The sequence below is a fragment of the Diabrotica virgifera genome, chromosome 6 (assembly GCF_917563875.1).
Source record: "Diabrotica virgifera virgifera chromosome 6, PGI_DIABVI_V3a".
Lineage (NCBI taxonomy): Eukaryota > Metazoa > Arthropoda > Insecta > Coleoptera > Chrysomelidae > Diabrotica > Diabrotica virgifera.
In genome coordinates this window covers 209903821-209918411 of record NC_065448.1, presented here as the reverse complement: position 1 = coordinate 209918411, position 14591 = coordinate 209903821, and the positions used below count along the sequence as shown (strand labels likewise).

The 14591-nt window shown below is 31.3% G+C and overlaps 1 protein-coding gene across 1 annotated transcript in view; it reads right to left on the bottom strand.

The window, feature by feature from the left end:
- LOC126886685 (odorant receptor 63a-like) overlaps nucleotides 1-14591 on the bottom strand; it is a 51780-nt gene that overhangs the window by 13361 nt on the left and 23828 nt on the right. The window contains exon 4 of the mRNA XM_050653682.1: nucleotides 1478-1582. Coding sequence (XP_050509639.1) covers nucleotides 1478-1582 — 105 coding nt within the window. The remainder of the gene's footprint in view (nucleotides 1-1477; nucleotides 1583-14591) is intronic.

Below are 14591 nucleotides of genomic sequence, written 5' to 3'. Positions count from 1 at the left end.
TGAGTAATCTGTCTGTATCAATTTACTGCCGAAATTAATATATAAATATGGTATAGAAAATGCTTAACAAATAAAAGGTACCATAAAATATCATTTTATTATAATACTAAAATACAGGGTGTCCCATTTAAGAAAACTCAGAAAATACTCATTCCGAGTTTCAACCAACCCCGTATACTAAAATTAAACATTTTGGTATACTATTAATAACTGACAATAGTAGACTATATTAAAAATCGTTTAAACATAAATTAATAGAAGTTTGGATATCAAATCACTAACAATATGTATAGGGTGTGAATGTTCCTACAAAATTAACAAAAAAACGTAATTATATTTTAAACTACCTCGTATAATATTTCAAAACACTATATTTTATTAAAGAGAACATCGAGTAGAATCCAAAAATGGTTTGGTATGGAAAAAAATATACAGGGTATTCCATTTAAAAAAACATAAATTTGTGTCACCCTGTGAAAACGGGTAGCCCTGTATATTAGAAAATACTGTTAAATCATAGTCCTATCTGTGGCCCACGTTTTAACTAAATAACTTTTTTCGTATATCTTACGACAAACGAGTAATTGGACTTTGTGACACTAATGCCCCACCCTGTATACAAAATAACCATAAAACCATCCTGCCCCTTTGTAAATAGACTTAAATTAAGATTTTTGAAACAAGTGCAAAATGGCATGACTCAGAAAATCGTTGACTTCTTCACGAATTTTCTTACGGACTCCTGCCGTCTTACAAGAACCGTTTAACCTTCCTGCCGAGTACCGAAAAGGTATTGATTGTATTTGAGTATTATAACTTTTTAAAGGCAGGACTAAAAAAATCACGGAATCAGAGTGAAAATTTTCCGCAGAATTTTCCAAGGGACAAGTATACTTAAACATTAGGAGACGTCATGCGAATATTTTTTTTGATCATTTTGAAATAAATATGTTTAGTATATTTAGTTGGCAGGACCTAGAAAATCATGAAAATTTCATTATTTTCCTTACATGTTTGTATACATATATACTCCGTTACCCCGTTTGCAACCCTCCTGCCCAAAAAATTTTCTTCATAAAATCGATAGTATCCTGTCTATCTACGGATATGGCAGGACTTAGAAACTCATCGCAAAACCCTATTTTTATTTTTTTTGGTAAATCTAATTTTTACAGGAAAATGTCACAGGAAATTTGTGGATGTTTCCACAGATTGTAAGTACATCGTCTACCCTTCCAGTATTGCAAAAGGCAGGACTTAGAAAATCGTGGCTGAACTTCTGTATAATATCTCCCGGTCTATAACCACAATCCAAACTTTGTACTCGTTGATCGTTTTTACCTGTATTGGGGACATGCGCAGAGAAACTTTCAGCTTTTATTAAATATGGAATGCCTAGCGGCCATGGGCTCTTGCTCTATAAAACCGTAATTCCCAAAAAAACCACTCAAATTATTTTTTATCTTAATTATCTTACCTCTGATGTTATTTCGTCACCGTACCAATAATATATAGCCACATTTCCACCCGTTAGTATTAAGTAGAACAGTCCTAAAGCCGGTAATAAAAGGTTGTCTCGTTTCTGAAAATGTTTTAATTAATTATTTAAGTAATATTACCAAGAATATTTATTATAAATATATCGTCGGCTTAAGATGCAAATGGCCTAACTCCACTTTTAGCTCAAATTAACATTTTAGGTTGGTTGGGTTCATAAAAATTAACCGCGTCGACTTAAATACGCCTAACAACCGAAATGTCAAAAATGCCGCGACAAAATACCAGTCGAAACTCGCCTATCTCCGGCTTGATTTTCAACAATACGCAGTTGGCCTAACTCCCAGTGTGTAATGGTAATAACAGGTGAAACGTTGTTGTTCTTAATATAATGTGCATAAAACAATATCTGAGGTAAGTATCAATAATTTTTTAATGCTTTAATTACCTTTGACGTTCAAATTATCTAGAGAATATAAATTTAGTATTTAATTTTTGTGCGTTCTTGGGTAAATCTGATGTTAAAATATCGTGTTAGGCAATTTTCATTTTATATTTACTTAGTTTGGATAGGAGATAGGCCATTATAGTTTCGATGATAAACCACATAGGTACCTACCTTTAATATTTTTTCCCTATAATAACATTCTGAATTTTTGCTTAGTTAGGTACATAAAAGTATACTTTCTAATTAACGCTGTATATTTCAGAATGAATCCGCAATCCCGTGCGATGAAAATGCTTTTATTGGCTAAGCAAAACATCCAGGAAAAGCCCAACAGACAAAGCGATGCCGAAAGCGATGTAACAAGAGATTTGTTAACATTTTGTGATACTTTTGATCAAGATAAGGATTTATCTACACTCTTAACTGATCGTACTAACCTAGCAAGCTCCTCAGCATCTAATCACCACTTATTAGCTGACGACAATTTAATTACTGATGATGATTTACTCACCCTAGCTGAGGAAAAAGTTGCTAACCTGAATTTTATCTCCTCAAATTTTCCTGAAGATGAAATCAACATTGAACCAGAAGATCGTCAGAATTTCGTTCCAGAATCAATTCATGGTGAAGAAGTGCCAACCTCCATTTTGGAAGAAGAAGTTATTGAAGCTTCTTCTAGTCGTTCAGATAAATCTTATGAACCCAGTGAAAATGAAACAAGTTCAAGTGAAAATGAAGTAGTAGAAGAGCTACAAAATAACACTCCAATGCAAACCCCTTCACGGACACGCAGAAAGAGACGTCATGTAGATCAAAAGGAATGGAAGAAAAATAAAAATAAGATTTTGAGACAAGAAGGAAAGGAATATTTTGGAAAACAAAAGCAAGAAGAAAAATGGAATTATGATATTAAAAAAAAGCAAAAGCTATAGGACCGAGATGCAAATGCAGTGGTAAATCAGTAATGAATAATGGGAAATCAGTAATGAAGTGCAATGAGATAACAGAAGATCAAAGAACAGAAATTTTTACAAGATTTTGGAATTTTTTGTGGAACGAAAAACAATTGTTTCTAAGGACGCTGGTTGAAAAGAAAAGTACTTCAAGAGCTAGGGATCGAAAAAAAGAGAACGAGTCAAGAAGGGAATTTTCCTATATATATTTTCTTCAAACAACATCCAAGATAAGAGTGTGCAAAACAATGTTTTGCAATACTCTTTCAGTTGCACCAAGAACTGTTGCACATTGGTTGATTGAAAAAAATAAATCACAACACACTGCAAATGATTTGGTGGATGATGACCTTAATGATACGCGTGATAATAATTCCTCCCAAATAGTTATTCCTAGAAAAGCGAAAATCGACAAACAAAAAGAAAATTTGTGCAATTTCTTTACAGTTCTTCCAAAACTAGAGTCACATTATTGTCGAAAGAGCACAAAGAAATTATACCTTGAAAGATCTTGGCAAACAAAAATGGAATTATACCGGTTTTATAAGAATGACTGGTGTACAAAAAACGATTCACAACCGCTATCTATTGCAGCATTTAATAACAGTTTCGACGATTTTAATTTAGCACTTTTTTCACCTAAAAAGGACGAATGTGATACGTGTGTGGGTTACAAGACTGGTAATATTGACGAAGCTACCTATCAAGAACATCAGAAGAAAAAGGAGGAGGCACGAAAGGAAAAAGAGGTTGACAAAACAAAAGAAGATGTAAAAGTTTTTTCAATGGATTTGCAATCAGTTCTACTGAGTCCAAAATCTAATGTCAGCGCTCTATATTATAAAACAAAATTAATAGTCCATAATTTTACAATTATGGACATTAAATCCTTGGATGGATATTGTTTCCTCTGGCATGAGGGTCATGCTGGACTAACTGCCAACACATTTGCTACCATCATTTACAAGTTTTTAGAGACTAATATTATACCCCAAAAAAACTCTACTAGTAAAGTCATTTTGTACAGTGATGGTTGCACTGGACAAAACAGAAATGCAATTCTTGCCAATGCACTTTTCAACTTTGCACAAAAGCATGGGATTACAATTGAGCAAAAATTTTTAGAAAAAGGGCATACGCAAATGGAGTGCGATTCAATGCACTCCACAATCGAGCGAAAACTAAAAAACCGAGTCATAAATGTCCCAGCAGACTATGTCAATATTTGTCAAACTGCTCGTATAAATCCGAAACCCTACGTGGTGGAGTACTTGGATCATACATATTTCAAAAACTTTCAAGAAGTTCAATACATTAGTTCCATCCGTCCTGGTAGATCGTCAGGTGATCCTACTGTAACAAACATTAGAGCACTTCAGTATAATGAACACGGAATTCTCTTTAAAATCAGGCATACAGAATAATGGATGCCTTTGCCTTACAGAATCACGAAAAAAGATAAAAAAATCTGGAATTTAGAAGAGTTGCCGTTAATGTATCCGCCTCCAAAACCAATTAAATCGGAAAAATTTCAACACTTAATGGACCTTAAATCGTCAATTCCTAAGGACTTTCATTTTTTTTATGATAACTTACCACATTTGTAAAATGCCTCTTTCTTTTTGTCTTTTGTCTTGTGTTGCCGTCTTTAAATTTTTTTTATACTTAAGTTGCACAATTAATTAGATTATTGCCTATCTCCTGATGCCAACCCATGCTCAGGGAACGCATATTACCTAACTCCCAATTTTTCAAGAATAAAGCCTATTTTTGACAAGAGCAAGTATTTTCTATGTTGTAGCATTAAACAAAATAAAATATTTTGGAAACTTACCTTGTTTTATTATTATTTTCTAATTCTGACAAGTTTTTGCATCTCCTGAATAATTTAAATTTTTGGAGTTAGGCCATTTGCATCTTAAGCCGACGATATGTTACAGTTTAAGTTGATTATCCAGTTGGAGTTCACTATTCCTAGTTCGAGTCAACTCAAACGGCTGGTTTACTAGTAAAAGTAGACTCCAACTAGTAAAGTATACTCTTCCCAATGCCGTTTAGTAAGAGTTGATTCATACAAACAAGCGATTCTAGAAATTAACAAGCTGAAAATGCGAGCATTATCGTAACGAAAACTTTGTTAATTTAAATTTACGTATTTTAATTCATAATATGGAAAATTGCTATTATGAAAAGTAGCTTAGAATTATTAATTATATTTTAATGTGAAATTATATCATTCTAATTTAAATGTTAAGAACTATAAAGGTAGTTTACTCTTGATCGAAATTCATATTTTTTATATACCCCGTATAAAATTATTAAAATTTTATATATGATGGTCGCATCATAAATCTTAGAACCTGAAGAGCTTTTTATGAAGAATAACTTTTCTGCGTCAAATTAAAAATAAAAGAGTTATAAATGAAAATGTTGGTATCCATAATTTGAGAAAAATCTTCAATTTTTTTCCGTTAGAAGGATGTAATCGCACATATCAGACCATAATTTTTTTTATACCAAACAATATTATTTCATATACTGTCGGTTCGCTAAACTCAGACACAACTGGCTAGTGATTTTAGTGAATAATTTTGCCAATTTGGCACAAAAAAATTATTACTAAATAGTTAATAATTACTAAATAATTAGTAATCTTGCCAATTTTGGCAAAATTGGCCAAAAACAAAAAACATACCTACTAAACTCACTAGCCACTTGTGTCGAGTTTAGCGAACCGACTATATTTTAATTTCATAGCAAATGGAACAGTCCATTTATTATAAAGGGGAGGCCGTATACTCGTATAAACGTTTTTAAAGCTGTTAATAAATTATTGCTTTTAAAGTATACTCAAATTGTATTTTAGAACATCTTATTTATTTTATATAATAATTAAATTCACTATCAAATGTCATTGATGTTTTATTAATACTTAATTTAAAATTTAGTTTGACATTCAAGAAGTGTCAAACTCAAATGTAAATAACCTATGCTTTGCTTAACAAATCGAAATTAAAAAACTAGCCTACTTAATAGCAACGATTTCAGCTGGACGTGTAGTGTGTCGGCAGAAAATAAAACGATTTTAGATTTTGAGGTAGATTATCTCGAAAACGGTTAGAAATATCGAAATGCCGTTTTCAGATTTGGATTCAGAAGAAAAAACTACATAAGGATCCATCGATAAGTCTGATCTATGTATTGCAGGAGCGGCAACGCAATAACACACACACTTTTGCGAATTTATAAACGAATTGTATTATTATTATTACTGGGTATTAAACCAGGAAACAAATCATTTTGGCTCGCAATTTTTTCGTCCACATGGATTTACTTGAAATTTTCACACAAGGTAGGCAAGAGCCCAAGGATCGTTTTCTATATCATGTCGCTGTACGCTAAAACCTTAGGGGTGGTTGCCACCCCATCTCGGGAGCGGGAAGTTTTCATTACTTGGAAATCGATGGAAAATGTAATTCTAAGAAAAACATGTTCTTTACGTTTTCTTCGTAAACTAATATTTTTCGAATTATTTGCTGTTGAAAGTAACAGTTTTTCGACGAAAAAATCGACTTTTTAGAGGGGTTTTTGAGAACTCAAAAAGTATACATTTAATCAAAAAAATTTGTATCTTTTTGAAACACAAACAAAATCGTTTTTTTTTATGATTTTTCTACAACCAATACGAACTGAGATACGGCATGTTAAAGGTTAGCTTTTTTGTCCAATGCATATTTTGAAATATTCAAAGCTAAATAAGGGAAAAACTTTGCATTTTTCGAGGAAAACGTACAGAATATTTTTTCAAGTATATAATTTAAAAAAATTAAAGCAGCTGCTCTAATTATGCTAAATGAAACCAATTGTGTCGCAAATTCCTCGGTAGAATGCAGTAGGATGTGGTTACCCATACTGAAAGAGGAAGTCAATAGAAAGAAAATACCACGATTAGTAAGTCAATAACATATCGAGTTAGTACAAATTTTACATTTTAGTATTACTTATTGTAGGTATATCTATGTATTAATAATATTATTTATAATTTATACATATTAAAGTGAGAGTTTGGTATTAGTTTTTTGAAAGTAAATCAAATGTAAGACCAAATACTTACGATGTCGGGATAGTATCACGAGGTTTATTTTTCCTGGTTTTCCCTAGTGATTTAGGTACTATGGAATCTCTAACGCGAGAATTTTACTGTCATCGTTGCATTTTGTTGTCTTTTTAAAGACAGATCACACGCTATGATTTTTTTGTGACGGATATTCTTGAGGTGGAATTGATTTCATGTAATCGAATGAACTATCTTTTAGTAAAGTCGTCCCAGCAACGCAACTCATAAATATTGGCGATAGCATTTTAAAGTCTTCTACTTTAAAATGTATATTATACGTCTGAATTGCCAATATAAATGAGTCAGATTAAATAAATTATTAGAAGAATTTTTTTTACTTATCAACAAAATTTTTGTTTATTTTACTAGTATTTTGTATTTTGACAACGAAACGCGATTTGGGCTTCGAAACGTTAATAAAATTATTGTTTTAATTTAATTGTGGCTTATTTTCTATCTAAATAGTTAATCGTAAAAATACCACCAGGAAATAGCTTCAGAACAACATACAATTAGACCTTTCAAAAAAAAGTTTCTAGCATAAAAATTGGGCGACTTACGATCAAAATAAGGTCAGTACCTACTTTTTTCTAGAGATAAGAAAAAATGATAGAGTACTAAATTGAATCTTTTTTAGTAACTAAGATTAACCTGTGCATAGATTTTTTCTTTACAGTGAATATGTAGCGAGGTATAGCTGCTTAAAACCTCTATTTACAAGCAAACACCTCCTTATTCGAGCCCTTTAAACTCACCCTACTTAAAAATTAAGGGATCTTACGGAATTTAATTTATATAGTCTTATAGCTCTCCAAAAAGTCCTACAAAATCATTTTTGAAAAAATTTTATCATCAAAAATGAAGGAGGTATATTTATAAAACGAATTTTTTTTTTTGAAAAGTTTGAATAGTTTGCTTGGGAGTATACTTAATAATAGAGTATTTTTAATGTATACAAGAACCGATTTTTTTGGCAGTAATACGTTATAATATATTCCACTTTCTCTATTTAAATCGAGAGACAGAAAAGAAGAAACATCTGCGCATATGTTTGCATATCGTTGATTGCGAAGAATAGTATTATAAGTCAAAAATGGTTCATTTTTAGTTTATATTAACAAACTACTCAGAATGAATAGATCTATTATGGAGAAAAGTATTTTGTAAGTGCAGTTTAAACGACAAGCACTAGAGAGCTCTATGACCAAGTATGGGATCTCCCACTTCCACACAACCGGTGTGGAGAAGACTCAGGTAACTCAGTTGTCTACAGTTGGTGCTAAGTTTAGGTAATTTTTAATGAATCAATACTGTTATAAGTCAAAATATTAACACTGACTGCATCTTATTAGTGAATATTTTTGGAGCAAGAGAATTATATTTCAAAATATCATACTCTTCTTTAACAGGTCAGCATTTATTTTTATTATAATTTTGGTCAGTATGATGATTACAAGTAATATGATACTCTTGAATAAAGTAAGTACACCTGTGAGCATTTTATCTTTATTTCATTTTGAGTTAACATAGTTTTGTCTTCAACATAACTTAACTCAAATCCAAGAAATTATTTCGTTTTATTATTCTATCCATTATATTCCTTAAAATATTTTTTTCTTACTAGATACTTAACAACGCATTTTTTTTCACATACGCAGGAGAAAAAATTCGTGTTTGCAAATCCTACTTTATGGCAACTCTTTGCATTAATTCTCAAGTAATTGAGACCATTTTACGCAAACAAAATAATGAAGTAAATGGAATAATACAGGCAGATAATCGAGGTAGACATGAAAAACATAGCAGTGTTCCTGAGGAGTTGAAAGAAGAAGTGCGTAGTCATATTCGATCTATTCCTCGAATGGAAAGCCACTACTGCCGATCTCAATCAAAGAAAGAATACATTGAAGAAGGAAAAACTCTTGCCGACCTGCACAGAGATTATGAGCAGCGTTGTAAAGAACTCGGGAAACCTATGTAAACTACTTGATGTACTCCAATATATTCAAAGGAGAGTTTAATTTACCTTTTTTTATTCCAAAAAAGATAAGTGTGATTTTTGCTAGGGTTTTACTAATGCCTCCGAGGTAGAAACACAAGAACTTCAGGAACAGTACAATAACCATATTGAAGACAAAGAACTGGCAAGAAAAGAGAAGGACATGAATAAAAATTCTCTGGATAAAATTGACGCTGTTTATGATATGGAGGCAGCATTGCCATGTCCACAAGTGGACTCGTCTTCTTTTTATTATGTATCAAAACTAAGTGTGTATAATTTAACATTGTACGAGTTTAAAAGTACGGAAGCATTGTGCTTTATGTGGCACGAAGGTCTAGCTCACAGAGGTGCAAATGAAGTGGGTTCGTGCGTTTGGAATTATTTGCAGTCTGTGAACGCCAAAAATTCTGAAATGGTAGATGTATTTTATACTGACAACTGTTTCGGACAAAATAAGAATCGCTTCTTATTTGCTTTATACATCCATGCAGTTTCTATTCTGGAAAATATTAGGTCCATCACTCATACATTTTTAATTAGTCGTCATACTCAGAACGAGGGAGACCACGTTCATTCTGTTATAGAACGTTTAGTTTATAGAACATATAGTGTTATAGAACGTTTACGTACCAGATCAATATGTAACATTGGTTAGACAAGCAAAGAAGAATGGAAATCCATTCAACGTACATGCAATGAGTCATGAGAATTTTTTTGATCTAAAACAACTATCAAATGATATGGGCATGAAGGATTCTTTTAAGACGGAGGAAGGTGGGTCAGTCCCTCTCTTAGGAATATGCGTTTTAAAAGTTACCAAAGAAAATCCTAGTCATCTGCTATATAAAATGTCGTACAAAGAACAGGAATTTAAAACCATAAACGTTCTTCAAAGCGAACGACGAGTTCCATCAGCACGTGACGTTACTCTAAAACAAGCTTACAAAAAGAAAGTGGGAATAAGTGAAAAAAAGAAAGCTGGCCTGCTCTCTCTTTTTGAAAAGAAAAAAAATGTAGCGGTTATGCCACAATACTATAGGGATTTTTACGCTTGTAGAAACTTTCATTTTTTTTTAATGGGAGCCCAAATTTTTTATTTTTTTATATTGGTATTGTACTATAACTGCGATTTTTTTCATTCATTGTTATTTAAACTCTAATAAAACATTTAAACTGTTTCGTTTTATTGTCCCTAATAACCTTATAATAATTATGAAATAGTACAAAATTTTTATAAAGCAAAGTATCATAACTCAAAATGGGGATGAAAAATATGAGTTAGGGGTGGTATATGGATTGGATGTAAAACCCATATTGTCAGTTAATACTGTAAGTTTTAATTATTCTGATGAAAAGGATATTTAATATTGTATTGCTTAAGTAATCCGATCTCGTAACCTATCTCAATCTTTAATTGTCTTTTCTGTAAACTTAATGTTTTTGAAATATCATACTATTCTTCCCAATCAACGATATGTGTGTATATTTCGTTGCTTCCTCGCCAGTGTATTCTACAGTTTGAAGGAAATAACATGTGCTCTGACAATTTTTGTAGAATTATTCAATTGTGTCTATTATAGTAAATAAATTGGTTATTTTCTTTGAAAATTGGAGTTATACTGCAATCCCACTTGTTCTAGGTGCTCGGGGAATGATTGCAACAACAGCCCACAAGTTATAGAAACAGACGAAGATCAGAGCCTATTTTATTTCAAATCAGGCCTGAGGCACTACACAATTTTCGGGCCCCTAAATATAATTTAATGATAAGAAAATATCGTTTAAATAATGAATTAATTATTTAATAGAAATATACTTGCACCAGAAATTTAAATTTTTATTAACAATAAATATAAATTTTTAAAAAACTAAGTTTTCAATCTAATAGCACATAAAACAACATCCAAAAATGTCATTCTACATCTTACCAGACTGAAAACAATGGGAACCTTCTCTGGTAACACCTCCGAGGCTTCTACAATTTGCAAGCCATAACTGGTTGAGATGAGAGACTAATAAGTTTCGAAACCGGTAGAGGTGCTTGCTGCACTCTCTGATTGAACTGGAATAATGATGCGGCTGTAGTTTCGTGTTGCAACGAAATTGAAAATGGTTCTTCATTTTTGATAAATTTTTAAACATGAGTAAGAATTAAATAGTTAGTACCTACAGACCTACATTATTGGTACATTATAGATAACAATAAAAAACTTTTAATTAACTTACATAACTAAAATATATACAGAAATTACTAAAATATAATTATAATAAAACAAATAATACTGTCTCTACCGAAAAGAACAAAAATTAAGTACTATACATACTTAGTATAGGCAAGGCGAAAACGGCGGGTTCTTTGGAGAGAATATTCTCATGAGATTTTTTTGCATAATAACATTCGTGAGACATTCCAGAATAAGATTCAAAAAGTCGCCCACGCGAAAAGTTGTCCAATTTTTTTTAACAATTTTTTTTATCAAATTTCAAAAAATCAATATTCTTGGCCCGGACAATTTTTTTAGGTTTTTTGGGCCATTCTGGATAAAAAAGGTTTCTTGTGATTTTTCTCTAAAGTTGATCGTTTTCGAGGTAAAAGCAGTTTAAAATTAAAAAAAAAAAACGAAAAATGGCGATTTTCAAGGCTTAATAACTCGGTTAAAAGTTATTACTATTAAAGTCAGAAAGTGACTAAATCAAAGTTTAAAGCCCCCCTTTCAAGATTCTGGAGATATTTTTGTCATTATTTGATTACGAAGCTGTTATTTTTAAGTAATAATAATGAGGGCCATGCACGTATTAGGCGGCCGTCCATGATGAGTACGAAAGAGATGCCATTCAGGCAGTCCAATGGCGAATCTCACTCGCACTCACATTTACAGCTGCGTCAATACGATGTTACCGCTCATTATTAATAATTAAAAATAACAGCTTTCTTCAGGATCATGTAGGGGGAGCTTTAAATTTGATTTAGTTACTTTCTGACTTTCATAATAATAATTTTTAACTGAGTTATTAAGTCTTAAAAACGGCCATTTTCGCGTTTTTCAAATTTTAAATTGCTTATAACTCGAACACGATCAACTTTAGAGAAAAATTACACCGAGACCTTTTTTGTCCCGAATGGTCCGAAATATCTAAAAAAAATTTGTTCGGGCCAAAAACATTGATTTTTGCAATTTGATTAAAAAAAATCGTTAAAAAAAATTTGGACAACTTTTCGCGTGGGCGACTTCTTGAACCTTATTCTGGGATGTCTCACGACTGTGATTATGCAAAAAAATCTCATGGGAATATTTTTTCCAACGAACTCGCCGTTTTCGCCTTGTCTAGCAAGAAAAACAAATTAGATAGATTACATTAAAAATTTTTTCTTATTTTTATTTCACTAAAATCATTCATTACATTTGTATCAATTTTTGTAATAAATCATTTTCTATATTTAAAATAGCCAAAGACGACAGATTTTGTTGATTTAAAGAATATCTTGAGGGCGTAGGCACAAAATATCGTCTGTCAAATTGTTCAATGTGTTTTAAATGTATTATCATTCTTTTCGAATCCTGAGAAAAGTAATAAATATTTTTGAAAATTTTAAACTAAGAATGAAAGATTACATTATTAATGAGTGCCGAAAGTCCCTGAAAACTTCTATACTCTTTATTTTAATAAGTTACATGGGTGAAAATAAAGAAGAAAATTTAGTGTGATTTTAATTGCAAATATTTGATTCGAAAGACACTTTTATTTATTTTAGGCGACTTTCGGTGCTCGGTAATAACATAATCTTTCATTCTGCTTTTAAATTTTTCAAATATACTTATTAGTTTCCTCAGGATTCGAAAAAAAATGAATACAATTTAAAATACATTGAAAATTTTGACAGGCGACTTTTTGCCTAATTCTCCTTAAATACGACTTTACTCTTTTCAGTACCAAGATAGATCTTTCCCCTGAAGCGTTGCTAATGGGTTTAGTTAAATAAATTTTAAGCAACGTTTCTACATTTTTTGTAAACGTCGATATGGTGTTATTTTCAATCCAAAAAGGTTGTCATGCTCTGCGGATTCTGTAAGATATCAGATGTTCAGTAAAGTTCTTTAAAATATGCCACTTCTTCCACTAAATCATCAATATCGATGTCGTTCTTTTATTCGGTAATAGTTTTTAAGTCCACTGTTTCACTCTTGTCTGTGAACAATATGTTAAAAATATCGTTTACAGCATTATATAAGCATCTTTTCGTATATATAGTTGCGCAATTAAAGCATTACAAATAGGTAAAAACAATTATTTATTTTAAAATTTTTATGTCCTTTTAAAAAAATTGATAAGAACGGTTTATAGTTTATGAATACAATTCTTATTGTTATCATTGTTCGTAAAATGAAAAAAAAAGTTGAAAATTAATTTTGTTATTACAAGAAAAAATTTTATTGGTGATCTTTCCGGGCCCCCTTAAAATGCGGGCCCGAGGCAGGTGCCTCACGGGCCTAGTGGTAAAATAGGCCCTGACGAAGATGGCATCGATCTCGATGAAGATGACTAAAAAACTATTTGCATTTGTATTTATAAATTCGTATTTTTGTGTAAATAAATGTTTTTGTACGTAATTCTACTTTTTTTCTGTATAGATCTATTGAATTACTTATAAAAATTGCAATTTTATTAAGGGTGATCTTTAAGGGTTGAAATATTTAACTCATTATTTAACCCATATTTAAATATTATTTAACCCATCAAAACCAAATTTTACCCATATTAAGGTTTACAATGTTTTTATATAATTTTTGACCATAAGGGGTAGTTTAGACCCCTAAAAATAATCAACGCCCTTGAACATGATATAGAATATGAAGGGTGAGATGATCCTAATCCCAAATTTTTATGCAAATCGATACAAGCCGAAATCATTCTTTTAGGATAAATAAATTTTTTGTTTATAGCTCCAACAAGGGTGGTTTTAAGAGTTGAAAAAATATTATGATATTATATTATAGTAAAGCAGAAAACAATCATTATTTAACTAATAAAAACCAAATGTTGACCATATAAAAATTTTAAATTGTTATTTTATAATTGTTTACAATTAGGGATAGTTATCACCCGTAAAAAAACAAAAGCGTAAAACGGCTCAATATAGAAAATGAACTAGAGGGTTAAATGAGCCCAATCCCAAATTTTTGTACAAATCGATGCTGGACAAAAAAATTGCGAGTTGCCATTTTTTCAGCTTCATTCCCTGGCCTACATGTTCAAATCATGATAAATAGTTGAAACTAGTCCAGAGAAATAAGATTTTTCTCGTGACACATCCCCTCCAGGCCGAAACCAAATTTTTTGAGTAGTATGGACATCTATTTAGTAACCTATATGTTTCCTGCAGCCGATTTTGATGATATACATCATAGTTATAAACAAATGAAGATAAAAAACTGTAAAGTTTCGCTTTTTTCGTCTATAACCAAAAAGTTAGGCATTTTAAACAAATTTGAGAGTAAGAAACTCATAAATCGTTCAAAAAATTTCAATATGGCGTTCGCTAAATATGTCTATCCTTATTGGTTGCTTAGAAAA